Here is a 26,224-nt window from a genome sequence, read left to right on the forward strand (position 1 = left end):
ATTCCTGTCATTCTTGTTGAGAACAGCGGAAGATGCCATAAGAATGAAAGCGATGAAAAGGTGAGTTGATGGGTTTCTTCCATGTTATCTGTTGTAGTTGAACCAATGTTGAAATCAGATTTTTCCAAACGTGTGACAGATTCTTCCAGACGGTACTTCTTGGATTCCCAATCTGGTCAGCACAATGACAGAGATCTCTTTTAATGGCAACAAGGCGATTCACGTTGACAAGAAACTGGTCGAAGGGCCAAACCCAAACGAAAGAGGAAAACGACTGATTCCTTTAATCTTTGCATTCCAAGTAAGCGCCTCTCAACCATTTCAGTAAACAACACAGAATAACTTCTTAAAGGACTCTTGACTATAACATCTTTTTATTATGAATCATGTTTTGAATTGCAGTACTTGTTGGTGATGAAACCATTGGTTCGAGCAATCAAGTACGATGTTACTAGAGAGAGGAAACCGGCGTGGGAGCTGAGAGACTCCGGTTTAGCAAGTCGAAGGTCTTGAGTTGTTGACACGAGTTTTGTTTGTTTATCTTTGACTCTTGAGAGAGATTGTTCTGTAGTTTAAAAAGATAACTTGAGAATATGTGGTTCACAGATCTTAACAGTCGGGAAGTTTTCTTATCTAAATTATTCTCTCCAACCTCGTAAATCGTAATTAAAGAGCTTCTTAGTGATAATTCCATAATTAATGAGAAAGTAACCGCTGCAGTTATTTTTGAAAACTAGTATACTATTGAAAAAGTAAAAAATTAAATATTTATTAGAGAGGAACGAAGAAACGACGTTAAAAAAGGAAGAATTGGGCAAACGGAGAAGACGGTTCAGAGTTTTTGAAATTGAGAATTTCGGAGAGAGCAATTGTCAAAAAGATTTCGAATTTTTCCAAAGTCTTCCTCAATTTCAAACAAAGTTTTCGAATTTTGCCCAACTCGGTAGTGAAACGAAACTAGGGTTTTAATTTCGATATTTGTCGAAAAGATTTGGGGTGCGATTTAGTCAAACCAGATCAAATGTCGGCATCGACGGTGTCGATCACCGCTGACACGGCGACGGCGACTAGACGGACGGCGATTCTTTCCGGAGAGAAAAAATCCAACTTTGATTACCCGCAAAGCGAATCGCTTGCGAACGGTGGTGTTGGCGAAGCCGGTGGTACGAGCAGCAGAGATCTGAGCCGCGGTGAGGCTACCCTTGATCGATCTCACGGCCAAGATTTGGGTCCTGTGACGAGGAGGTCTGGTTCCGCCGCGACGGGGACTAATACCACAACCACGCAGCGCCGGACGCGGAAGGTCGCGACTCCTAAGCCTGAGAAATTGGGATGGAAGAGAGTGGTGAGGATATTTGCGAAGCAGCTTGGTGCGCTTTTGATTATCGTTGGGTTGATTCAGTTGGCGAGGAAGATGATTCTCAAGGCTTCGTCTCCGTCCTATCCGATTACTTCTTTTGAAACGGAGATGGCGTTTTCGGGAATGGAGAGTCGAATTGCTGAAGTAGATGCTCTTGTAAAGGCCACAACGAGTACGATGCAGGTTCAAGTTGAATTACTTGATAAGAAGATGGAGAGGGAAGCCAAAGCCCTGAAGCAAGAAATCGAGAGGAAAGCTTCTGCATTTCAGAGTGAGTTGAAGAAGATAGAATCTAGAACCGAGTCACTAGAGAAGTCAGTAGATGAAGTAAATGCCAAACCTTGGGTGTCTAAAGATGAGTTACAGAGGATTTATGAGGAACTGAAGAAGGGTAATGTCGATGATTCGTCTTTTAGTGATGTTAGCATTGATGAATTGAGAGCTTATGCTCGTGATATCATGGAGAAAGAGATTGAGAAACATGCTGCTGATGGCCTTGGCCGAGTAGACTATGCGGTGGCCTCTGGTGGTGCGTTTGTGATGCAGCATTCAGATCCGTATCTTGTTGGAAAAGCGAGTAGTTGGTTTGCCACAAGCATTCGTCGTGCTCATACCAATTCTGTTAAGATGTTATCTCCGAGTTTTGGGGAGCCTGGTCAGTGTTTTGCTCTGAAAGGTAGCAATGGCTTTGTGCAAATCAGGCTGAGAGGACCAATCGTACCAGAGGCTTTCACATTGGAGCATGTAGCTAAGGTAATGATACTTGCACTGCACAATATTTTTGTCTCAGTTTCAGTTTTCTTCTTGTGTGCTCTTACGACCTTTATTAGCTCACATACATGAGTGTCTGTGTAGAATGGTTTCATATTGAGATGCCTGGTAAAAAAACTGACTGTATTTTTTTTGTCTGAAATTGTCTGGTTTACGCTTGAGGTGTTTAGTTTAGGCCGGTAGCTGCAATAGATCCACTGAGTTGGACTATGGTTATTAAATAAGTTTCTTCTTCACCCAATAGGCCTTGTTATACGTCTCCTATACTCTGTGTGCCACTTACCTTGAGTTTCTTTAGGACCTTTTGCCTGTTTTTTCTTGCATTCTTTTCTCAAAGTTCATTGTATAGTGCCACTCTATCAAAGGGTCTGTAACCTTTGCCAAAGAGTTCAATAGTATGCATACATGGATCTTCTGTTTCTATTTGCAATTACTGGGACTTTGCTATTTGTAGTTTGTGATTATTTCAGTGACAATAACAGAGTGAAATTATTAAGGAAGATAAACATAGAAGCTCAATACTGAATATTTCCACTGCTTAAATTTCAATATGTGATCATTGTTGGGTCTAATTTTGGGGATTATACATACACTGATCTGATGGATTCATGCATTGTGAAAATGAACAGAGTGTAGCTTACGACAGATCGAGCGCTCCAAAAGGTTGCCGAGTATCAGGATGGCTGCAAGGACAGGAATCCTCAGTTGACGAAGAGAAGATACAACTTCTAACAGAGTTCACTTACGACCTAGACAGGTCGAATGCACAGACATTCAACATCTTAGACTCATCATACTCTGGTCTTGTAGATACTGTCAGGCTAGACTTCACCTCCAACCACGGAAGCGACTCGCACACTTGCATCTACCGGTTCAGGGTTCATGGGAGTGCACCAGACCCAGTCTCTGTTGTGGAAACCAGTCTTGATCAGGACTCTTCAAGTGAATAAAACCTCTTCTGTGTTTTAACATTTCTTCATCCACACATATCTTTTGTTGCCTATGTTTTGGAATGAAAAAAAGAAAGATAGCATCAGATTCTGTGATTAGACTACTAGTAGAGAGTTGTTTGATTTGATTCCTCTTTGTGTTTACCTTTTGGATTATTTTGGTTGCAGACTACATAAAATTTATGAATTGGACAATAGTGACAAGGAATCCAATTTATTTTTTTGATCTTTAAAACGCATCTTACCTATCTTCTAGACTCGATATGACAATAACATTTTCATAAGTGAATGACTCCAACTTGGTTTTGTTCATGCAGAATATACACCTATGCATCAATGTCATATTCCAATTTAATTACATTTTAATCTCTCAAGTCTCAACCATCCGGAAAATGATAACCAAAGTCCAAAAGAAAAATGACCGAATCAATTAACTTTTTAAAATATAATACAGAAAAGTAGTTAAATTTTAATATGAAATCGTCAAATTAGAAATTCATTTGTATTGTCAAACCAAAATTATACTAAACTAAAGTGGATTTTATTGGAGAACTCTAGGCCCTACATACATATACCACACGCATATATACGTGTGCACTAAAAACGTTACTTTCCAATTGAAGTAATCAAAGTTCGGTCAAAGGGACGCATCATAGATTCATATAGGATAATACAATCCAAGGTCTATACACCACATAATAGAAAGAACAAAAAAGATGAAAAGAGAGAAGAAGATTTGTATAATGAAAAAGCAAAGGAACAACAGGGGCATATAAGTATCAAATGAAGGGAACAGTGTTCTTGATTTCAGAATATATTCTTTAACTTATTTTAATTCTTTCTTATCTTTGCTTCCTAAGCTGATAAAGATCTCTTCTTTTCAAGAATATAAAATACAAGAAAAAACCAAGTGAAGACCGAAGCATTGCATAAGATAAAAAGTAAAAAAAACAATAAAAAAAAGCTTCCTTTGCATTTGAACGCTTCTTTGTGCTATAGTTTGTTAATTCTTTAGTGTTCGAAGACCAAAACCTGAGGAAGAAAGCTCTTGAATTCTCTCTCTCATTCCACGAGAAACATCTCAGAGAAAGTGGCTTTAACTCTTCGAACAAAACATGTCGGATCCACTCTATATATTTAATAGTATGTCCCTCTGTGTATATATTATCTACATGTGTGTCTATCTCTATCTATCTTTTCAGAATTTTGTCGTCTCTGTCTCATATTTTGCAGCAATTTTTGGCTCTGTTATTGACTTTTTCAGGGTCTCAATCCGAGATAGTAGTTGAATCTCTGTTAGCTTCAAACAATTTCAGATCTTCAATGCCCACTCAGCAACACCAATCCTTGAGGTATGTATATACATCTGTGTTATTTTTATTCCTTTGGATAGATTCTTGACTTGTTCTGTGATAATTTGTTATATCCTTCGAAACAGAGATACTCTGTTTTTACTTATAATGTTTGGGTTTTGTAAATTTATGAAGAGTCTTTGTGGCGACATGGAACGTGGGAGGAAAATCTCCACACTCTGGTCTTAATCTCGATGCTTTGCTTCACGTCCACAGCGAATTTGATATATACGTTTTAGGGTACAAACATTTCTAAATCTCTTGAGTACTTCATCGATCTATGTTTTGGTGGTTAACGATTTAATCTTTTTTTCTCATAGTTTTCAGGAGATTGTTCCATTGAATGCTGGAAATGTTCTTGTTCTTGGAGACAACGAGCCTGCTGCTAAGTGGTTAGCTATGATCAATCAATCCTTGAACAAATCATCATCATCTTCTGGAGGAAGACTTGGCCCAAAAACTCCATCTTTTGGGGCTGGATCGATGTTTTTTGCGAAACCTTCTTTGAAGAAGATCAGTGAGAGTTTCAGAACAGATTGCAGGAGAAAGCTGAAGATCTGTAACTGCAGCACTTTCTCTGAAGAGATTGTAAGAAAATACGGGAGAGAATCTTGTTTCAGATGTCCTGAAGGTCTAGTTAACCAAACCGGTGTACTATCGGATGACGAAGATGATGATGACGACGATGATGATGAAGACGAGGATGAAGAAGGAGGAGGAGGAAAAGTTGCTTCTCTTGTAAGCAACCAGATGATGATGAAGTATGGCTTAGTGGCATCAAAGCAAATGGTGGGAATATTCCTCACTGTGTGGATGAGAAAGGAACTTATTCAACACGTTTCTCATCTCAGAATCTCCTGCGTCACCCGCGGAATCATGGGTTGCTTAGGAAACAAGGTACAGTACTTTACAACTTCTCACACTTCAAAAACAAAACAAGAAGAAAAGCTCTGCTTCTAATATTCTCTTTTCGTTATTCATCATAGGGATGCATAGCTGTGAGTTTGCAGCTATACAAGACGAGCTTCTGCTTCATCTGCAGTCATCTAGCTTCTGGTGAGAGAGAAGGAGACGAACGTCGCAGAAACTCAGATGTGATCGAGATTCTAAAGAACACAACTTTCCCTAGAATCTGCAGAACATCTTTTACCCGTGTCCCTGATCGAATCACTAAGCACGAGTAAGATTCAAGAACTTGGAACTCATATTTGTTAATGAGAATGTTCTTTATATGTTACTTAGGTCTCATCTCACGTCTGATGTTCTTAACAATCCTCTTCAACTGAACGTATCCTCTCTTGTCTTTGCTAATCTTTGGTTTTCTTATCGCATTTGACTCTCAGTCGGGTCATCTGGCTTGGAGACTTGAACTACAGAATAGCATTGAGTTACTCAGAAACAAAGACCCTCTTGGATAGAAACGCTTGGGACGCTCTTCTCAACAAAGATCAGGTTTCATAATCGGTTCCTTTCCCCTCAAGAAATCAGAAAAATAATCAGTGTTGATCAAACTCAAAAAGACTAAACCAGTTTATGGTTCTGAAACTAATTACAGCTCAAGATTGAAAGAGACGCAGGTCGAGTGTTCAAAGGATGGCACGAAGGCAAAATCTTCTTCGCACCAACTTATAAGTATTCTTATAACTCAGACGCTTACGCAGGAGACACTACTAAAGAGAAGAAGAATAAGCGAAGAACTCCGGCCTGGTATATAGTTAACCAGATTTTGATTTCGATTGGTTTTGAGTCGGTTAAGCTAAACCGGGTTATCTCGTTTTATTTCGTCAGGTGCGATAGGATTCTCTGGCACGGTGATGGAATCCGGCAGCTATCGTACGTGCGCGGCGAGTCACGTTTCTCCGATCACCGGCCGGTCTGCTCCGTGTTCGTCGTCGACGTTGAGGTTTGCGAGGGTAAAACCGGAACTAAAAGACAATGATTTAAGGAAAAGGCGTAAAAGCCCTCTTGGTAGATGTTATTATTACGATACGGCCACTAGCGGACCTTTGGAGTACGCGAGAGTATTTATATTTACGTTATGTTGTGAAAAAGGTGAACACGCACGAGACCTATTTTTGTTCGTTATGGTAATATTGGCCGACCAAACCAAAAAACTCGGCAAGTCTTCCGGTTTGTATGAGAATGCTAAGTTGCCGTTGCCAACATCACAAAAATCATCCAGCTCTTAAATTTGTTTTGACAAATTTGCCAACTAAAAAATGTTGTATTTTGGTAATATATGAATTATTCCTTACAAATGCATATGCTCTATATTATGAATTATGATCCGAATATGTATTGGTTTTTCAATAATAACGTTTGATTTTATTTTTTTTCCAAAGCAACTAAGGTTATGTGCAAATTGACTGTATATCCCATGATTAAGATATGATTGTGTGTATATTAGCATAGACATGTATCCGGAAGTTAATACCCTTTGACTTGTATTTTAAGATTGAGTATTAGTCGTAGATTATATTACAAATCCACAAGATATCAAACAATCGTATCTTTGAAATTCAATTTCGGTTGTCAAAATTTTAGATATATATATATATATATATATAGATATTCTATCTACCTATTGAGGCAATTTGACTTTTCACGTTGGTTTTATCTAAAATATAAAATCAGTCTTGGCAACCAACCAACGTTAGGAAAGAGTATACTTAACTGGAGCCTAACTTGTAAGTGTAACAAACAAAGTGATGATTTAACGATTTCAAAAAAAACTTACAAACGGGTCTTGTCTTCGCCCCAAAGTTCCGCAACATCTCACATGTATTCATTTTAACTTCATTCTAATTAATCATTACGTATTTGGTTTGTGAATTATAGACATTATCATTGGTTTCGATTTTTGTTAGTTTATTCGAAATCACGTATTAACTTATAGCTTGCTATTTATATATATATATATATATATATGATATTCTGATCCAAAATAGAATTCTAACTGTTTAGGAAGAGGATATGTTAGAATCTTAAAAATAGTTGAATAATTTTGTCTTTGATTAGCCTTAGTTTGCAAATGTTTATAATTGTTATATATGACTTATGGGTAATTAAACATTGATATATGTACAATCTTTCTGTAAACTAGCTAAAACTCATATATTTTTTTGAAGAACTCGCTCTCAACTATAAAGTTGCAATGAACGTAGGTTCGACTTCTAGAGTTATTAAAATAATCACCATCCTGTATCGAAATTTGAACTATGTCATATATTAATATCCATATTTGTTGGTCAATGTACCACTCGACCACCTGGCACTCCATTGGATCTTACGGTAACTTATTAAGAAAAGCATCTAACATTTTCTATTATTTGATCAAAATGAAATGATATATACGTGGCCCTTATATAGTTATATATATATAAATTGTGTATAATATTTTCTCTGACTAATAATTCCTAAACAAGGCAACATGCATTACATTATTCAGAAGTTTCTCTCTCAAGCCATGCATTATAAATGTTTATGCATATACCTATATATCTCCCCTACCATGCATATATACATGAAATAGGACAAGCTCTTAGTAGATAACAAAGAAGGACACAAAACACTTAAAAGAAAAAAGAAAAAAAAAAGATGCAAACTCAACACTTCTCTTCATCTCTCTTGTTCTTGGCTCTTCTCTGTCTGTCATGGACTTTGCTAGTCTCACCGACACAGCCTCCGTCACAGTCTCCGTCACAGCCTCCTTCACAGTCTCCAACAAAACCTCCGTCACAGCCACCGTCACAACCTCCAACACAGCCACCAACACAGCCTCAATCACAAACTCCAACACAGTCTCCTTCACAAACTCCAACACAGCCTCCTAGACCGCCTCCGTCACAGTCGCCAAACATCGCTTGCAAATCCACTCCGTACCCGAAGCTCTGCCGCACGATCCTCTCAGCCTTTAAATCCTCACCGTCTGATCCTTACAACTACGGAAAGTTCACAATGAAGCAATGCCTCAAACAAGCTCGTCGCCTCTCCAAAGTCATCAACCGCTTTTCCGAACGCGTAAAGGATGATCCCGGCGCGTCTACGGCTGAAGAAGTAAGTGCGGTGGCTGATTGCGGGGAGCTAGCACAGCTTAGCGTTGATTACCTTGAGACGGTTTCGGAAGAGCTGAAAGCGGCGGAGGTGATGACAGCAGCGCTCGTTGATCGTGTCACGAGCCTTCTCGGTGGTGTCGTGACTAACCAGGAAACGTGCCTCGACGGTCTTGTGGATGCTAAGAGTGGGTTTGCGGCGGCGATTGGAACGCCGTTGGGGAATCTCACGCGGCTCTATAGTGTGTCGTTGGGGCTTGTGAGTCACGCGCTTAACCGTAATTTGAAGAGGTATAAAGGGTCCAAGGGGAAAATCTTTGGTGGTGGTAACAATGCAGTTCGTGAACCGCTCGAGACTTTGATTAAGGTAATTTCGTTAAACTTTACTTCTTGTTTTGTCTTCGTATGTTTATAAGTAACTTAAAAACTAGGACATGAAAAAAAAAAAAAAGGAAAAAAAAAAAGCCTAGACAGTAGATCATGTCGGAATGTTTAAAAATATTTTTAAAAAACTCCTAAGTACATCAGTACATATATAAAAGCCTATAGTATTGTTTTGAAAACGTTAGCGGGGGTTTTAATATTCTTCGACATTATTATATTGAATTGGGTTTAAAGACCTAATGAAATCGGATGTGGAAATACTTTAAAATTCACTATGGTTAAGAGTATTTCAAAATATAAACATTTTGCATTATACATTTTTATGATATTAAACATAAAAGAGCTAGAAAAAAAAAATGACATGAGATTTACTCATTTTATAAAATAAAATTTAAAAATGTTGAAGAAAATACTTTGTGATATTTTCTTGTTTAGAGACAATAAAAAAAGTGCTGCATTGGTATACGTACATATAACTTACTGTACATAAAATTTATTATGTATTTTCTTTTTATTTTATAGATTCAATAATTTACTCTAAAATTTTTAATTGGGGACGGATATAAATTTATCGGACCACAGTATGTTATATAAATAGTAATTATATTTTAGGAACCAAATCATGCATAGATATTTGTTTCATTAAGCCTAAATCAGAACATGCAGTTTACAAAGTTCGGAGTTTACGTACTTTAGACACTCGAAAATGGCACATGGCCAGATAGCCTAGTCACATATATACTAGAGTCAACGAAGCTGTGAATACGAAAAGCGTTTTGAGTTTTGACTTTCAACTTTCAAATTAAAAACATTAACTGTATGAAACTTTAAGAAAAACGAAAGATAGATATCGAATAAAATCACATGGGTCCACATGAACTCTTCCGGACCAATCAATAAACTCACATGGATTCTCTTATGTACATTTATCACTTTTAAAGTATACTATTATAATAAGTATGTAAAACTAATGATTATGTAACTAATTAATTTGTAGGTTTTACGCAAAACATGCGACAAGAGCAAGGATTGTCGGAAAGCTAACAGAAATTTAGGTGAGCTAGGTGAGACGAGCGGTGGCTCGATCCTCGTAAGGGAAGCAGTAACTGTCGGTCCATATGAAACTGATAACTACCCCACCATATCTGAGGCCGTCGCTGCCGCACCTAACCACACATTCCCGGAGCAAGGCTACTTCGTAATCTATGCAAGGGCAGGTCTTTACGAAGAATATGTTGTCATTTCAAATAAGAAAAGGAACATAATGCTTATTGGAGATGGAATTAATAAAACCATAATATCTGGAAACCACAGTTTTATTGATGGTTGGACTACTTATAATTCTTCGACCTTTAGTAAGTATTTTTTTTTTTTTGAACAACTCCTAAATATTTCTTAAGATCTAGACAATAACTTTTTTTTTTGGCGTTTGCAGCGGTGGTTGGAGACCGTTTTGTTGCAGTTGATGTGACATTCCGAAACACAGCTGGACCACAGAAACACCAGGCCGTAGCCGTAAGAAACAATGCGGATGGATCAACATTTTATCGATGTAGTTTCGAAGGCTACCAAGATACGCTTTACGTTCATTCTTTAAGACAGTTCTATCGTGAATGCGATATATATGGTAGGAGATATCATCATCCTCAACTATAAACTAAAACCACAAGTTAAAGCAAGTATATATATTTTGAGGTTATAATATAATATTTTTTTGTTACAGGGACCATAGATTTTATATTCGGAAATGCAGCTGCGATATTTCAAAACTGCAACATATATGCCAGAAAACCGATGGCAAATCAGAAAAATGCGGTGACAGCCCATGGAAGAACCGACCCAAACCAGAAAACTGGAATCTCCATCATTAATTGTACTATTGGAGCTGCCCCGGACCTCGCGGCTGACCCCAGCTCGACCATGACATTCCTTGGGCGGCCATGGAAGCCTTACTCAAGGACGGTCTACATACAATCATACATCAGCGATGTTATCCAACCCGTTGGGTGGCTAGAATGGAATGGTACAACCGGGCTAGACACAATCTCATACGGTGAATATGACAACTTTGGACCGGGGGCTAATACAAGTAAAAGGGTCCAGTGGTCAGGATATAGCCTGTTGAACTTGGCAGAAGCCATGAACTTTACCGTATATAATTTCACGTTGGGAGACACTTGGTTGCCTCAGACCGACATTCCATTCTACGGCGGTTTGCTTCACACCGAATGAAATTTTCATACTATATTATATAGACAATTGGTCTTGCCTCATTAAAATGCAATAAAAAATTTATTCATTTTTGTTGTTCGAAATCTGAATTTGGAAGTAGTTACTTGCAAGTAATAAAGGATTGAATGGTTCGTGTATTAGGGGGTACTATATCGATGTTTATTAAAAGTACTATTTATTTGATATCAGTGAAAAAGTAAACTATTATCTAATATCAGCTTTCAAGTTTACTTTTTTTTTGTAGAAATTAAACAGGAACGTACTTAAGTGTATATATAAGTTGACGCATAGATAATTTGTATATGGTTTTCGTATAGGAAAAGAAAGCTCGAAAATTATATGAATAGAAACAAATTCATAACCTTTGAAAAACAGACAATACACGAAAATAAATTAGAAGGGAATATTGTATTGTTCGTTATAAAACAAATCAGAGAACGACTAGCCATTAATTTTCAGACCAGTCTTTTCCAGCAAAAAGTATCAAAAATCAGATTTGAATGGAATTTTAGTAGCGGGCAACCAGTTATTGCCGTCTATAAAAGGTTTCACCGTAAACTTATTTGCTTCCTTCTTTGTTAAAGACGTCTTCAAGCCTCTCCACGTAACCCGGTTCTTGGTCGAGGCTCCTGGTCCGAAATTTAAGTGCTCGGCGTAGAAGATAGTGTCTGGTGCGGTATCTCCTACCCACGGTAACCACCCTTTAGGATTGATAAACCCGTCCATGAACGACTTCATGATCACCGTTGTAGAGAAATCCTTCCAAGGCCGGCCTAGGAACGTTTGGATATCTTTTAGGTTATCCAAAGGCTTGATGGTACAATTGTGGATAGAAATCCCTGTGTTTTGGTTCGGATCCTTCCGACCCTGAGCGGTTATCGTAATCTGCTGGCCTTCCATAGGGCGACGAGGCAAGATCTGGCAATTTTGATACACAACCGCAGCGTTTCCAAATATAAAATCAACGGTCCCGAAGATGACACAATCACGGTAAAACTGACGCTGTGCATGAGCGTACATCGTGTCTTGGAAAGCGTCCATGGTGCACTTGTAGAACACGGATAAGTCTGCGCTTACCATTAGAGCCACGGCTTGATGCTTGGCTGGACCAGCTGTGTTGACGAAGGCCATGTCCCTAGCCATGAACCCCTTTCCAAACACAGCTATAAATACAGTACAAATAAATAAATAAATGATCATATGAAATTAGCCACTAAACACACACATTATGTCAATACATGCTTAATTATATGTACTTACCAAATGTGGCGGTTTCGAACGTGGGGGTTCCATCGATGAAGTTGAGTCCAGCAGAGACAATAGTCTTACTTTGTCCATCTCCAACCATCACAACGTTCCATTTCTTCTTCTCAACCCTAACGTTCTCCAAATAAACTCCTTTCTTCACATATATAATCGTAGGCTTCTCATTCTTCTCCTCCACTTCCGCTAAAGCCTCACCAATTGTTCTATACTTACCCGACCCGTCTTTCGCCACCACGATCTTAGCTTTCTTCCTCAAATCACCACTCTCCAAAAGTCCCCGACCCATCATCATTGGCAAGTCAGAAGCAACGACTTTGGCCTCGCCACTCGCCATCAAACGACGTCGTCTCAGGTTAACGGTGTCAGCGATCTTTCCTAGCCACGTTATGATCGCTAACGCATTGCTAGTCATCTCCGTAGAGTTTTTCAAATGAGTTTCTCCGAAAGTTATCGAACTCGGTTTGTTCGCTTCCACTAATGCTTCCATACACGTTTCTTGGTACGTTCCAACGGAGCTAAGCCACGTCCTGAGATCGTCAACGTTCTTCGTTTTGTCCTTGATTGACGTCATCGTATCGTTGAGCTGGTCAACGGCCAGCCCGAGAACCTCCACGCAAGTTCCCATTGCTGCTGACGTGGCGTTATCCATGTGTTCGCTGTTGGAGAATCCGGTGAGGACGTTCGAGAGCTCCGTGACGGTAACCTTGACGGCGTATTTGAAGAGCTCCTCCGGGTTTAATCGGCTCCCGTTTGGAGCCGATCCAATGGTCTCAAGACATTTTTCTTTGTGCAATGTCACGTCGCACACGGCTTTGATCGAGGCGGAGATTGGCTTTCCGTTACCCTCCGTCGACGGTTTCTTGCTGCTACCGTTAGCTGCGGTTCCAACGACGGCTCCGACGACAATGCAGACGAGAACAATGGAAGATATAGCGATGATGGCTATTCTCTTTCTTGTCCTCCGACTTGCCTCAAGTATGGCTTGCTCATGCTCATCGAGTTTGCCGTAGGAGGACATTTTGGTAATTTCCTCCTATTAGGCCTCTGATATTTGATTGTTGTTTGAATTATCAAAATGTTTTGAGTAATTACTTTTGTTTTCTCTTAGCATAGAAAATATATAGAGTCGTTGATTTATATATTTAATTGGAATAAAATTGGTTTTACGCGGCACAAATATATACTTTTGCGTGGGAGGCACTAAGATGAATCGTTTGATTGTTATGCTGTGAACATTGCGAGTGCTTCTCATGTCTTTTCTATTATGTTAGAAATTTAGAATCTTTGCTGGTTTTTGTTTATAGAAACTTGTTTATTTTTTGTTTGGATTTTTTTTAGATACCTACAATTTGGTTTGTAAGATTCCCTTTTATTTTATTTTATACATACATACTCTTCATTCATAATGATACATTTAGTTGAGATCTTCACCACAATGAATTTGTATTATATATTATATATTCATCCGTAGGTGGGATCCAAATCATATATGTATGTCCACTTATTGTATTTTCTCTCAATATATAAAAAGAAAATTTATAAGAAAGTAGTGAAGAGCACAATCTATTTTTTTGTGAGATTTTTTCTTCCAGCAGACAGACCCAATCAAAAAAAAAATCTGAACATGCATATTGGAACGACAATTTGAATTTTAATGCATTCATCTCGTTGTTGCTCTATATCCCAATTATGACCAGTCCCCATATAAGTTTTATTTGATTTCGATTTCCATCATTTCATGGTATAGCTAATTGATGTAGTACTAAATTAGTATGCAATGTTATGAATGTTATCTCAAATCTACAGAAAATGGTATACAATGTAAAAACTTCGTATTTGTAAAATATTATGGGGAAAACATCATTTTTGGAATTGAAAAATACTTTTTGTATTTTATACATTGACATGTTGGTAGACGCTTTGATTAGTGGATGCAAATCTTTGGTCTGTTGACCACTTTTTTTATATACAACGAATTATAAGTTTAAAACATTATGACACTCCCATTTATTTTGGGCTTTTTGTTGTTTTATGGGTCTTGAGATTGCTATAAATAGACAAGCATGTATGGTTGTCTAAATATGAATTTAAGCTAACATCTAAATGATAGATGTTGTCTTGTTAGTCAACAAATTACCTTCATATGTATATAACTTTTTAACAAATTAATAGTACTTATATTTGTGAAAATTACAATAAAATCTATAAATTGTTGGAAAAAGAGTGAAAAGAGTGGGAGGGGAATTTACTTGCAAATAAATAAACAAATGCAAAGCAAAAACATCTGTAGACTGTGAACAATTGCAAACTAAATAATCATACTTAAACAGAAAAACAAAAGCAAACGAAACAATCACGATCATGAAAAAGTTTTACTGTAGTCCGAATGATTTGAAGTCTGAAAACAAAATCGCATTTTTGTATTTTAGGATCATGTATAAGCCAACGTACGTTGAGAAGGACGTGAAATTGGCCATTCGTTTTAAGCAAGAGACACTAATATCAATTATAAATCATGTATATGTAACTTTAACATCAACTGATTTATTTCAGTTCCAAAAGAGTTTTGTCCTGTTTATATTTAGTTCAAAGTAATTCAGCATTAAAACATATTCCAAGTATCTTCCATTCAATTATATTTGTAGAACTGATGATATGGGTTATGAATATATCCCACTCTAGTTCTGAATTGAGGTTTAAATATACTGGAAGCGTGGAACCCGACTGAGTTATCTAATTCCACCCATATATTGTCCCGCGCGCTTATACGGTTATACCAACGAACCAACCATGGGAGTGAACGGCATCTAATATTTGACTAGTGTTTTTAATTCAACGTTATATAATATGATATCCAACTAGATCATATTTCTTATAAATATCATATTTTAAATATGATACGTTTTCGTTGTGACTTATATCAATGTTCTGAGTCATGCCTTACTTAATTACCATTTTACGTACCAACTATACAATACGTTATCTCGTTATATAAATGATTGATATAATATTAAAAATCAAACATACAATTATACAAACAAGTATAAAGACAGTCGTATAATCCTCAAATAGTTCCTATATTTGTTCCGTTCATACGGTGTAACAAACTGACAATGCAAATAATATTTACGTTTTCATACATAATTTATGCAATTTTTACACTCTAGTGTTGAATTTTGACAAATCAATCATTCTTTTAGGTGTCCAAATCAGTATATCGTATCAAAATCGTGTCATGAAGTAGAATCCCTAATAACATATATTTTCATAACACATATACGTGTCAACTGTATACTTTTGTTTGTAGGATTTCAAAATTGCGCAAAAATTAAGAAAATAATTTCCAACCTTAGCACTTAAAATTTTGAAAATTGTATGCTGCATGTCTATAATGAACATTGACAAATATGGTTGTTGAAGTTGTGGGTCATGCCATGTGGGTAAAGCCTTTAGCTTTGAATGGTCACTGCCGCATCTTTTAATTTTGCAAAATATTATGACAGATACGGATAAATTACTCAGTTAATCACCTGATTATATAAGTTATATCTAATGCAGATGCATGCTTATTTTAAAATGGATAAAAAGTCCTTTTTTAACCATATAATATATATACATTTCTGTGAGTTGTCTTACTATTTGTCTTATACGCCTAAACCAAGTATTAAATTTAAATAGAATTATGTGTATAGAGATGATTTTCTAATCTTAATTTGAAATTCTTTCAATATTATCAACAAGATCGACCACATAATAATTATAACGTATATGAATCGAATCATTGATAGATAATAATATCAGCCAAGAATTGACCCCACGAGTGCCAATAAATAACGACCCTTTGCGAGGGTTAAAGCCACAACACAAGATTTCTCAAAGTCTAAAAAATTATTTAAGAAATCCAATTACTTATCATCTCTCCTAAAAAATAACCTCATAGTGTCGACATGGCTTGCCAAAACAATCTCGTTGTGAAGCAAATCATCGACTTATACGACCAAATCTCAAAGCTCGAGAGCTTAAAACCTTCCAAAAATGTCGACACCTTGTTTGGACAACTCGTGTCCACGTGCTTACCCACGGATACAAACATCGATGTCACAAATTTATCTGAAGAAGTCAAAGACATGAGATCTAACCTCATCAAGCTTTGTGGTGAAGCCGAAGGTTATTTAGAGCAACACTTCTCCACAATTTTGGGATCTTTACAAGAAGACCAAAACCCACTTGACCATTTACACACCTTTCCTTACTACAACAACTACCTCAAGCTAGGCAAGCTTGAGTTCGATCTCCTGAGTCAACACTCAAGCCATGTCCCCAGCAAGATCGCCTTCGTGGGTTCTGGTCCGATGCCCCTCACGTCCATCGTCTTGGCCAAGTTTCACCTTCCAAACACGACGTTCCACAACTTCGACATCGACTCACACGCAAACACGCTCGCTTCAAGCCTCGTATCTCGTGACCCGGACCTCTCAAAACGCATGATCTTCCACACAACAGACGTACTAAACGCTACGGAAGGACTTGACGAGTACGACGTCGTGTTCTTGGCGGCTCTTGTTGGGATGGACAAAGAGTCAAAGGTCAAAGCCATCGAGCACTTGGAGAAACACATGGCTCCTGGAGCTGTCCTTATGCTAAGGAGTGCCCATGCTCTTAGAGCTTTCTTATACCCCATCGTTGACTCTTCTGATCTCAAAGGCTTTCAGCTATTGACAATCTACCATCCAACCGACGACGTGGTTAACTCGGTTGTGATCGCACGCAAGCTCGGCGGTTCGAGCACGACCATGGTTAATGGTACTCGTGGCTGCATGTTTATGCCATGTAACTGCTCCAAGGTTCACGCGATCATGAACAACCGTGGTAAGAAGAAGAATATGATCGAGGAGTTTAGTGCCATCGAGTAAACAAATAACGAACTAACACATGTCTTTTTCTTAAGATTGTGTTAATGTTTTTGTCTCATATTAATAACTGCTCTTTTCATTTCATGTCTTGTACGTGTCAGTGTGTGTTTGTGATGCGTGTACCTACTTTATTAAGTATAAGTTTGTGACTTTTGAGTTCTTTGATCTTTCGCTTCACAACGAAGATACAGAACCTGTTGTTTGTTGTTTTTTTATCAATAAAGATTGAAATAAATAAAAACATATTTTGAGACTTCGGTCTTATATGTATGTGATTTATGTTAATCGCAACGGAAAAAGGAAACTAATTGTGATGACATTAATATATTTCACGTCAAACAAATTAAGAAATTTATTTAATAAATTTGTCCATGAAATAATTTTTTTTATGGAAACAGAGTATTTTTCCTAATATATCTTAATGAATTCAATTCGGAATAATATGAAGTCAGTTCAACTTGGTTACTGAGCAAGCCTATTCAAATTATAGACTATGCAATGAAACATATCTGGACCTAATTTTAATAAATAAATGTTTAGGCAAATATTATGAGAAATCAAGAGTTATGGAGTGGAACGATAAACTTAAAAAAAAGGTAAGGAACACGACAGCATCTTACGCACGGGTTAAACCGGCAACCGGGGAAAAAAGTCATTACATCACAGACTGACGGAATAAAACATGACGAAATCGAAACAGAGACAAAAAAACCTGTTACGCAGGTTATCAAGTCATACTAGATCTTTGTACGGTAAACGATTCAATTGATTTAGATCCAACGGCTAATCCAAAGCGACTCTCTCTAACAGTTACACACACACATACCAAAAAATTAATGAAAAATTTCCCTAACTTGGGCATAAAATTTCGCTATTTCCTTGTTTCCCTCTCATTCTCTGTCTCTCTCTTTTTTGGAAACCCTAATTTCGCCAGCCAGCTCGAAGAGGGTGTGTGATCAATCTATCCAAAAAGCAGCATTTTTCAGGTTTCTCGGTGAAAGTTTTAAGCTTTATTTTATTTTTATTTTTAATTTGGGGGTTACTGCTTTAATGTCAACAAACATCCATTGGTTGTTGTTATTATAATCTCTGAATCTGCGGTGGTGTGGGCATCTCTGTGCATGCGTGTAATTCGGCTTTGAGGATCTCTGATTCGTAGTTAGGTTTGAAAAAAGTTGGAATTTTTAGGTTACCCAGATCTTCTTCTATAGTAGCTTTTAGGGGATTTGGAATAGAAAGATCGGATTTTGATTTAGAAACCATGGATGGGAATGCTGGTAACTACACTGATAAGACGAGAGTGTTGGATATCAAACCATTGCGTACTCTAAGACCTGTTTTCCCCAGTGGAAATCAAGCTCCGCCCTTTGTGTGTGCACCTCCTTTTGGACCATTTCCACCTGGCTTCTCATCTTTTTATCCGTTTACTTCTTCTTCTTCTTCTCAAACGAATCAGCATACACCAGATCTTAATCAAGCTCAGTATCCACTGCATCAGCAGCCTCAGAATCCACCTGTCTATCAGCAGCCTCCTCCTCGGAATGTATCTGAGCCTTCCATGGTTACTCCTCTCAGGTCTTTCAGATCTCCTGATACGTCTAATGGCAACACGGAACAGGACCTTGAGGGGTTGACCGTGAAAAGAAAGATCCCTAAGAAGCGTGCAATTGCAAATCCGAATTTCGAGAGTGGGATTAGCATCTCTGATAGAGAGAATGGAAATAGGGATTTGGTGGTGAGTGCTCTTATGCGGTTTGATGCATTAAGAAGAAGGTTTTCACAACTGGAGGACGCCAAGGAAGCTGTTAGCGGTATTATCAAACGGGGTGATTTGAAGTCAGGATCTATCTGTATGAGCAGTGGGGTCCGGACGAACACCAAGAAAAGACCTGGTATTGTCCCTGGTGTCGAGATTGGGGATATATTCTTCTTCAGGTTTGAGATGTGTTTGGTGGGTTTACATTCTCCATCAATGGCTGGGATTGACTATTTGGTTGTTAAGGGTGAAACGGAAGAAGAACCTATCGCCACTAGCATTGTGTCATCTGGATATTATGATAATGACGAAGGTAATCCCGATGTTCTGATCTATACTGGTCAGGGTGGTAATGCTGATAAAGATAAGCAGTCATCTGACCAAAAGCTTGAAAGGGGTAATCTTGCCTTGGAGAAGAGCTTGCGTAGAAATAGTGCAGTTAGGGTAATAAGGGGCTTGAAAGAGGCTTCTCACAATGCTAAGATCTATATTTATGACGGACTCTATGAGATCAAAGAGTCATGGGTAGAGAAAGGAAAATCTGGTCACAACACCTTCAAGTATAAATTAGTGAGAGCTCCTGGTCAACCTCCTGCGTTTGCTACATGGACTGCAATCCAGAAATGGAAGGGGGGTGTGCCTTCAAGGCAAGGACTCATTCTTCCCGATATCACTGGTGGGATCGAAGGTATACCTGTTTCGCTTATGAATGAAGTTGATACCGATAATGGGCCTGCTTATTTCACCTACTCGAAAACAGTGAGTTACTCGGAGTCGTTTAAGCTAACACAGCCTTCTTTTGGCTGTGATTGTGCCAACTCATGCAAGCCAGGGAACTTGGACTGTCACTGCATAAGGAAAAATGGAGGTGATTTCCCCTACACTGGTAATGGAGTTCTAATTAGCCGCAAGCCTATGATATATGAATGCAGTCCATCTTGCCCATGCTCGACTTGCAAAAACAAGGTGACTCAAATGGGAATAAAAGTGAGGCTGGAAGTTTTCAAGACAGAGAATAGAGGATGGGGATTGCGCTCATGGGATGCTATTCGTGCTGGTTCGTTTATATGTATATATGCAGGTGAGGCCAAAGACAAATCGAAGGTGCAGCAAACTATGGCTGATGATGATTATACCTTTGATACAACCCGTGTCTATAACCCTTTCAAGTGGAACTATGAGCCTGTCTTAGCCGATGAAGATGCTTCTGAAGAGATGTCTGAAGAATCTGAAATGCCGCTGCCAATGATAATCAGTGCTAAGAATGTTGGCAACGTTGCCCGATTCATGAATCACAGTTGCTCCCCTAATGTTTTCTGGCAGCCAGTTACTTATGAAAATAACAGTCAACTCTTCGTGCATGTCGCCTTCTTTGCCATATCTCACATCCCTCCACTGACTGAGTTAACTTACGACTATGGAATCTCTAGACCAAGTGGGACTCAAAATGGCAATCCTTTATATGGCAAAAGGAAATGCTTTTGTGGATCAGAGTATTGCCGTGGCTCATTTGGATGATGATGGCTAGAAAAACGATATATGGTGAACAACTGGAGTCGGATGTTTTTGGTTGCAAAAGGTTTGTATCTCTGTCCCATTTGGTATTTATCTACTGAATCTGAGAAGTAGCGTCTCTAAATTCGTTTATCTGGCAGCTGGAGTGTTGAGTTCTGATCGGTGGAATCGAGTGCTTTTTGGTGGCAACTAGAGTTTTAAGTCTCTTTGATCTTCACTTCAACAGTATAAGACGCAAGCTGTGAAGTAATTTTACTGCTGCTCTAGCAAAAACCTTATCTATTTCTCGGATTGTGGATAATGGGCACCTTATGTTTTTTCTCATGTAATCTTATTATTAGATTAGTGTTCAAATCGGTTGAAGGACAAATCTCTGGAAAACTCTTATCCTTTTTTGATTAAAGATTATATGAATGTGATAAAAGGGTACAAGTCAATCAGTTTTATCTCAGTTTATTGGTTCTTGTCAGGGAAAAGAAAACAAAAAGAGAAACCAAAATCGACTTTATAACAAACTGAAGTGGAAATGTAAATCAAATTTCGACGTTCTCTTTACAAAGGAAAATCTTGTGCGTATGTTACAACAAAGTGAGAAAAATACAGCCGAGAGATCTTTACGTAATTTCCCTTACACTACAAACTCTCTATTCGTGAAATAGTAAGCAACCAAGGGGAAAAAATTGGAATATATAAATTATATTTACTTTCGCTGACGGGTATAAAGAATTTTGATTTGAGGATCCCGAATCTGATTCATTTCAACTCCCAGGGGTTCGGATTCTCTGAAAGTTCTAAGCTTTTCAGCCTCCCTAGCAATCCGAACATCGGAAGGTCTGTAATACTCGACAAGAAACTTGATGGCGAATCTAGGTAGCAATGATGTCACAACAATGGCAAGCAAGCAGAACCAGAACATCCATGTCTTGGCAACTTGGAAAATTGCCCTGTCACAGCCATTACAAAAAGTTGAGACTTTCAGTATCCAGAAAATCTGATTTTGAATTTGCTTTGACAGAATGATATGTAGAGAGAAAGAACTTTTACCAGTAACCAGGGAGTGTGGGTATAAGATCGATCACAATGACGCATATACAAGCTGCAACAATGGATCCCCATATGGCGGCGTGTGCGATCCAGTTCCATCTGATTACATCCATGGCCAAGTGAAGATTAACCACCACAACTGCAGCAATCGTCCACAGGTCTCCTAGGCTCGACGTGTCAATTGTACTGCCCCAATACGCAAACATAGGAATGAAGAAGATGGCCGCACTTTGCCAGATTGTGTCAATCATCGTATACCAGAAGAGCGTAGTGGAATATCCCTCTGCCCTCTGGCCAACACCGTAGAGCTGAGGATGATCGAGAAGAGTCCTCCTTCCGAGGTCTTTGTCAAGGATACCGATAATTATTGTAGGGAACGACGTGTATATGACTGAGTACAGGACACTGCTCCATTCAGTGATGGCGGTTGTCAAGGTGTAACAAGTAAACAAAACGTACCTGCATGAAATTTGTGAGGGGTTAGTCTGTGGTGACTGTTTTAAGATGGATTAGTACAAAAGACAGTAAGACGGTACTCACCAAAATAAAATTAGAACAAAAACTGCATTTCTATAGAAATTATATAGTATCATGTAACCCATCCTTTGGTAATTCCAGTGTCCATGGACGAGCAATAGCGGAACTAAGAATCTGAACTGTCCCATTGCAAAATCAGATGCCATCACAGCTTGACGACCTTCTTGGCCGCTTATCCCTACCCCAACATCAGCCATTTGAATCATAGAGACATCATTGGCACCTGTCAAAAGCCCAGACATATGAGAAGATGAAAATAAAAACGAAGAACTGGGTTGCTATTTAGACAGGATCAGGCACACTGATTTTTGGAAAGAAGGGTGGAGTCATTACCATCACCAATGGCAAGAGTCATGTCGGAAGTTCGGTTCTTTACGAGTGCAACGATTCCAGCTTTCTGGAAAGGAGCAACACGGCAGCAGAGTATCGCGGAGCATTTACATGACACCTGGAACAGCTGCATTGCAAAAATGAGCAATTACATCACCATCAAAGATAGTCATAACCAGAGTAAGCAAGAGATGTTCATCAGAATTCCACTTACCACATCTTCAAGATCATTGTCGAGTACATATATGAGACTGGTACCGTCAATAATCAAGGCCACGTTATCACTTTCGTCATTACTTGCAATGCTGGCATTTGCTTCTTCTAAGCTCCTCCGACATGAATCCAGTGAGTTGCTATTTATTACAATTTGCCTCATGTTTCTTGTCAGAAGCCTCGATGAGAAGCCAATGGATATGGCAGTTTCTTGCTTGTCACCAGTCAAGACCCAAACTTTTATCCCTGCAATCCTGAGAGATTCTATTGCTTCCGGGACACCACGCTGCAATTTGTCTTCAATTGCAGTGGCTCCTACTATCCTAAGGTTAGTCTCGATGTTTCCAGCAACCTTTCTTAGCAATCCAGCCCTACCAATCAAGGCGGTGCTTGCCGCCTCAAAGGAAGAATGCCATTGCTCAAACTCTGAATCGTTCAGCTCTCTCATCCCAACAACAAGAGTTCTCAAACCATCAGATGAGTAAGCATGAAGTTGATTCTTGGTCTCGTTTATGACGCCACCGTAGGATTCATCCATGACACTGAACATGGATGAGTCTGCACCTTTTACAAAGAGCTTCACCGACATGTCGGGACATCCCAGTATCACTGACATTCTTTTTCGGTCACTATCGAACTCATGCAATCCCAAGACATTAAACCTGCACTGGGCAGAGGAAAAGAAATAAATACTATAGGCCACAACCTATTATGAGATGCAACGGCAATATAAATTAATGAAAAAAATTAGCCATCACATTTCTAAATTACCTTTGCATTTCTCCTCGCACGTTAATAACTATATGACCAGAGGTTCTCTCTATGAGCAAGAAACCATAAGCAGCTGCCGCATAGACCAATGCTTGTTCATCAGGGGACTCCCCTTGATAATCCACCAGCTTTACATTATGATCAGATGTGTTGGTAACAATTGGCACAATTGTATTGCAAGCTGCCAGTGAGAGGAAAAACTCATTTGCACGCTTTGCTTCTTCTGTTGCATTGCCAGTTTTCGTCAACTGAAGAAGCGCAGGATCAACTCTCACCCTCATCTTTGGCTTCAAAATATTCCCATCAACTGTATCATGAAAAGTTCAGGTATCATCAAAAGTGGCAGGTCAGTAAACAGAAAAACATACTACTCTTAACAGCAAAAGAACTATTAAGAAACTTCTTTTCCTTTACCTTCAATGGAGTATCCTGCATGCTCGCTCTCAGCAGGTTCCCTGGCAGAGTAATCTACACCTTCTATGCAGGCACATTGAAACTCCATCTTGTTGTCCGTGAGAGTACCCGTCTTATCAGAGAATAAATACTTAATCTGCCCTAAATCTTCATTTATGTTCAAAGCTCTGCATTGAAAACTTGAATCTGAGGACTCGTCGTACATCTGATCATCATTGGTCATGAAGTATGCTTGACCAATACGGACAAGCTCCATCGATATGTAGAGAGAAATGGGTATCATGATCTGGTACACAATGACTGCCATAAAGAAGGTGAAGAATATCTCCCACCCCCAACCATAGTATTTATAGTTCTTTCCTCCTGGCCTCTCGGCATAGTCCTTTCTCCTATAAAAGAGAATAGTGTCCAAGTCATCCCTGTACTGTCTCAACCACACAGCAGCGGTCGCGGCTGCGATTGTACATAAGACGATCAGAAACAAAGAGAGTAGAATGATCTCTAAATTCATCCGAGTCTCTAGCCTACTCCTCTTTGACGGTGCTCCGGAGTTGTTCAGCATAGCTTTCGTCTCACCACCAGCATACACAACAACACCTAATGCCCAAACAGTGTTCTTAAGCTCACATCCTCTAAGAATAATATTAGAAGGTCCAAGGGAGAGCCTTCTACCATCAATGTCCATGTTGGCTTGAAACCCATATATGTTCCTATTAGGTTTCTCACACTTGATCAATCCGTTAAACGACTCCATATCAGCAGCTTTGAGAAGAGTTTCCTGCTTGGCATACCTCGTCTTCAAATTCGACTCACCATCCAAATTAGTCGTCTGCACGTAGACAACCCCTGTAGGATCACTCGTAGCCAAGAGCACCATGTCACAAGGAAGAGTCTGATTAGATTGGACCTTAATGACTTCCCCAACACGAATATGCTTCCACTTCTTTTCACGAAACTGATTATCCTCAAACACTAAAGCCAACCTATTGTTCTCAACTCTATCTGATCTATGTCTCCGGAAATCCTCGTAAGCATCTTTGATAGCTGAGACCAAGAGAACAAAGGCAAGGGGCATGATAGATGCACCTCTACCAAAAACTGCAAGCTGAGGAAGCTGATTGAGCACAGCTATAACAAGGAAGTAAATGTAAGCAACTCTATGGAACTGCTCAAACAAGTTCCTGGGCAAGAAGGTGAAGACGGAATACTTGGCAGTCTTGATAGAGTTGCCAGTGAACTCAAACCTCTCGTTAGTTCTATCGGGATCGTTAATATAAATCAAACGAGCATCCTCGTCTTTGATCTCCTTCTGAGACATGCTCAACATCTCGGAATCAGCACCAGCTGAACCATGACGAATACGCTTAGATCCCAAATCACCACCAAAAGTAACTTCCCTGACGGAATTGTCTTTGGAAGAAACGCTCCACCTTGAAGATACACCCAGGATCGGATCGTGATGAGGCGGCGGCGGTTTATCAATTGATTTCCTGGGATCCATTTTGCCCCAAAAAAGGACCACTCTCACAGGAATTGTTGAATTAACAATTGAAAGCAGAGATTTTTTTTTTTTTTTTTAGAAATTGATCGGATCAAATGGAGAAACCATTGACACAAAACAGACCTCCCCAAGAAGAAAGATTCGAGCTTTTTTTTTACCCAGAAACAAACATAGCTTCGAGTCCTTTAAATCCCAGGAAAATGACCTAGCCAGGAAATTGGAAATGGGGGGAGATCCAGATCCTTAAATCGGAGACACAAAACCCAGCTGATCCGGGAAGATTTGAATGACCTAAGGAGGGGTGTATAGATCCGTGGGATCTTGAAGAATCTTTCACTTTTTGCGCGCTAAAAAGCTAACAATCTTCTCACGAAGAAATGGAATTGAAGAGAAATGAGGTGACGCAAGCCAATACGTCGTCAATACGAAGAAGAAGAAGAAAGCAAATAAAGAAATAACAAAACAAGAAGAGAGAATGAGAGAGAGGGTAATAAATTGGAGGTTTTCGTATCTCTTCTTCTTGAAAGGTAAACGAAGACGAAGACGAAGAATGAGAACGAAGACTTTGATAGATAGAGATAGAAAGAGAGAGAGATCTGGAAGAAGACAATGAACAGGAGAAGGTTTGAAGAAGAAGAAGAAGAAGAGGAGGAGGAAGTCGCCAATGGCTGGCGACGTCGACGAATCTTTTATTGAAAATTTGTTTGTTTTTTTTTTTCAACTTTTTATTTATTTTAATTTCATTTTTAATGCACCAAAAAAAAAAATTTATAAAATAATATAAGAAAAAGAAACAGAAGGAGAGAGAGAGAGAGATGGAAGAAGATGAAAGTGAGAAGGAAAAGTCATGTCGTGTTGGTCCA

At 38.8% G+C, this 26,224-nt stretch overlaps 8 protein-coding genes across 8 annotated transcripts in view; 6 read left to right on the plus strand and 2 right to left on the minus strand.

Annotated features, from left to right (window-relative positions):
- The window catches only part of LOC104708611 (translocase of chloroplast 34, chloroplastic), a 7,954-nt gene extending 7,300 nt beyond the window's left edge, over positions 1 to 654 (plus strand). The window contains exons 7-9 of the mRNA XM_019228961.1: positions 1 to 60; positions 140 to 301; positions 403 to 654. The exon at positions 1 to 60 is cut by the window's left edge and continues 1 nt beyond it. Coding sequence (XP_019084506.1) covers positions 1 to 60; positions 140 to 301; positions 403 to 513 — 333 coding nt within the window. The 3' untranslated portion in view covers positions 514 to 654. The remainder of the gene's footprint in view (positions 61 to 139; positions 302 to 402) is intronic.
- LOC104708614 (protein SAD1/UNC-84 domain protein 1-like) lies at positions 791 to 3,301 on the plus strand. Its single transcript, XM_010425207.2, has 2 exons — positions 791 to 2,113; positions 2,761 to 3,301. Exons 1-2 carry the CDS (start codon positions 1,022 to 1,024, stop codon positions 3,079 to 3,081), a joined length of 1,413 nt encoding a protein of 470 aa, XP_010423509.1. The 5' UTR covers positions 791 to 1,021; the 3' UTR covers positions 3,082 to 3,301.
- Positions 3,811 to 6,716, plus strand: LOC104708615 (type I inositol polyphosphate 5-phosphatase 10). Its single transcript, XM_010425208.2, has 8 exons — positions 3,811 to 4,224; positions 4,346 to 4,433; positions 4,569 to 4,673; positions 4,754 to 5,330; positions 5,420 to 5,613; positions 5,777 to 5,885; positions 5,989 to 6,140; positions 6,222 to 6,716. The coding sequence occupies exons 1-8, from the start codon at positions 4,197 to 4,199 to the stop codon at positions 6,370 to 6,372; spliced, it is 1,404 nt and encodes a 467-aa protein (XP_010423510.1). The 5' UTR covers positions 3,811 to 4,196; the 3' UTR covers positions 6,373 to 6,716.
- On the plus strand, positions 7,943 to 11,172 carry LOC104708616 (probable pectinesterase/pectinesterase inhibitor 47). The gene is made up of 4 exons (XM_010425209.2): positions 7,943 to 8,852; positions 9,867 to 10,224; positions 10,305 to 10,496; positions 10,593 to 11,172. The coding sequence occupies exons 1-4, from the start codon at positions 8,031 to 8,033 to the stop codon at positions 11,099 to 11,101; spliced, it is 1,881 nt and encodes a 626-aa protein (XP_010423511.1). The 5' UTR covers positions 7,943 to 8,030; the 3' UTR covers positions 11,102 to 11,172.
- Positions 11,390 to 13,439, minus strand: LOC104708617 (probable pectinesterase/pectinesterase inhibitor 46). The gene is made up of 2 exons (XM_010425210.1): positions 12,362 to 13,439; positions 11,390 to 12,264 (listed from the first exon to the last, which is right to left on the minus strand). The coding sequence occupies exons 1-2, from the start codon at positions 13,383 to 13,385 to the stop codon at positions 11,585 to 11,587; spliced, it is 1,704 nt and encodes a 567-aa protein (XP_010423512.1). The 5' UTR covers positions 13,386 to 13,439; the 3' UTR covers positions 11,390 to 11,584.
- On the plus strand, positions 16,225 to 17,544 carry LOC104708618 (nicotianamine synthase 1). The gene has a single exon (XM_010425211.2). It carries the CDS (start codon positions 16,315 to 16,317, stop codon positions 17,278 to 17,280), a length of 966 nt encoding a protein of 321 aa, XP_010423513.1. The 5' UTR covers positions 16,225 to 16,314; the 3' UTR covers positions 17,281 to 17,544.
- On the plus strand, positions 18,065 to 20,995 carry LOC104708619 (histone-lysine N-methyltransferase, H3 lysine-9 specific SUVH1). The gene is made up of 2 exons (XM_010425212.2): positions 18,065 to 20,615; positions 20,692 to 20,995. Exon 1 carries the CDS (start codon positions 18,542 to 18,544, stop codon positions 20,552 to 20,554), a length of 2,013 nt encoding a protein of 670 aa, XP_010423514.1. The 5' UTR covers positions 18,065 to 18,541; the 3' UTR covers positions 20,555 to 20,615; positions 20,692 to 20,995.
- On the minus strand, positions 21,039 to 26,091 carry LOC104708620 (phospholipid-transporting ATPase 1-like). Its single transcript, XM_010425213.2, has 7 exons — positions 23,861 to 26,091; positions 23,447 to 23,753; positions 22,677 to 23,337; positions 22,466 to 22,589; positions 22,136 to 22,355; positions 21,596 to 22,054; positions 21,039 to 21,495 (listed from the first exon to the last, which is right to left on the minus strand). The coding sequence occupies exons 1-7, from the start codon at positions 25,359 to 25,361 to the stop codon at positions 21,252 to 21,254; spliced, it is 3,516 nt and encodes a 1,171-aa protein (XP_010423515.1). The 5' UTR covers positions 25,362 to 26,091; the 3' UTR covers positions 21,039 to 21,251.

This window comes from Camelina sativa, chromosome 8 (genome assembly GCF_000633955.1).
Source record: "Camelina sativa cultivar DH55 chromosome 8, Cs, whole genome shotgun sequence".
Lineage (NCBI taxonomy): Eukaryota > Viridiplantae > Streptophyta > Magnoliopsida > Brassicales > Brassicaceae > Camelina > Camelina sativa.

What these genes read in the sequence shown, in the direction of transcription:
- LOC104708620 (XM_010425213.2), bottom strand. Translation starts at nt 25,361, where the DNA reads ATGGATCCCAGGAAATCAATTGATAAACCGCCGCCGCCTCATCACGAT. An exon ending in TTTGTTCTAATTTTATTTTG is followed by an intron (nt 22,055 to 22,135) that starts GTGAGTACCGTC and finishes AATTTCATGCAG; the next exon opens with GTACGTTTTGTTTACTTGTT. An exon ending in CCCACACTCCCTGGTTACTG is followed by an intron (nt 21,496 to 21,595) that starts GTAAAAGTTCTT and finishes TGGCTGTGACAG; the next exon opens with GGCAATTTTCCAAGTTGCCA.
- LOC104708616 (XM_010425209.2), top strand. Translation starts at nt 8,031, where the DNA reads ATGCAAACTCAACACTTCTCTTCATCTCTCTTGTTCTTGGCTCTTCTC. An exon ending in CGCTCGAGACTTTGATTAAG is followed by an intron (nt 8,853 to 9,866) that starts GTAATTTCGTTA and finishes ATTAATTTGTAG; the next exon opens with GTTTTACGCAAAACATGCGA. An exon ending in TCGTGAATGCGATATATATG is followed by an intron (nt 10,497 to 10,592) that starts GTAGGAGATATC and finishes TTTTTGTTACAG; the next exon opens with GGACCATAGATTTTATATTC.
- LOC104708615 (XM_010425208.2), top strand. Translation starts at nt 4,197, where the DNA reads ATGTCGGATCCACTCTATATATTTAATA. An exon ending in CAGCAACACCAATCCTTGAG is followed by an intron (nt 4,434 to 4,568) that starts GTATGTATATAC and finishes AAATTTATGAAG; the next exon opens with AGTCTTTGTGGCGACATGGA. An exon ending in AAGCGAAGAACTCCGGCCTG is followed by an intron (nt 6,141 to 6,221) that starts GTATATAGTTAA and finishes TTATTTCGTCAG; the next exon opens with GTGCGATAGGATTCTCTGGC.
- LOC104708619 (XM_010425212.2), top strand. Translation starts at nt 18,542, where the DNA reads ATGGATGGGAATGCTGGTAACTACACTGATAAGACGAGAGTGTTGGAT.
- LOC104708614 (XM_010425207.2), top strand. Translation starts at nt 1,022, where the DNA reads ATGTCGGCATCGACGGTGTCGATCACCGCTGACACGGCGACGGCGACT. An exon ending in CATTGGAGCATGTAGCTAAG is followed by an intron (nt 2,114 to 2,760) that starts GTAATGATACTT and finishes GAAAATGAACAG; the next exon opens with AGTGTAGCTTACGACAGATC.
- LOC104708618 (XM_010425211.2), top strand. Translation starts at nt 16,315, where the DNA reads ATGGCTTGCCAAAACAATCTCGTTGTGAAGCAAATCATCGACTTATAC.
- LOC104708617 (XM_010425210.1), bottom strand. Translation starts at nt 13,385, where the DNA reads ATGTCCTCCTACGGCAAACTCGATGAGCATGAGCAAGCCATACTTGAG. An exon ending in GTTCGAAACCGCCACATTTG is followed by an intron (nt 12,265 to 12,361) that starts GTAAGTACATAT and finishes CTGTATTTATAG; the next exon opens with CTGTGTTTGGAAAGGGGTTC.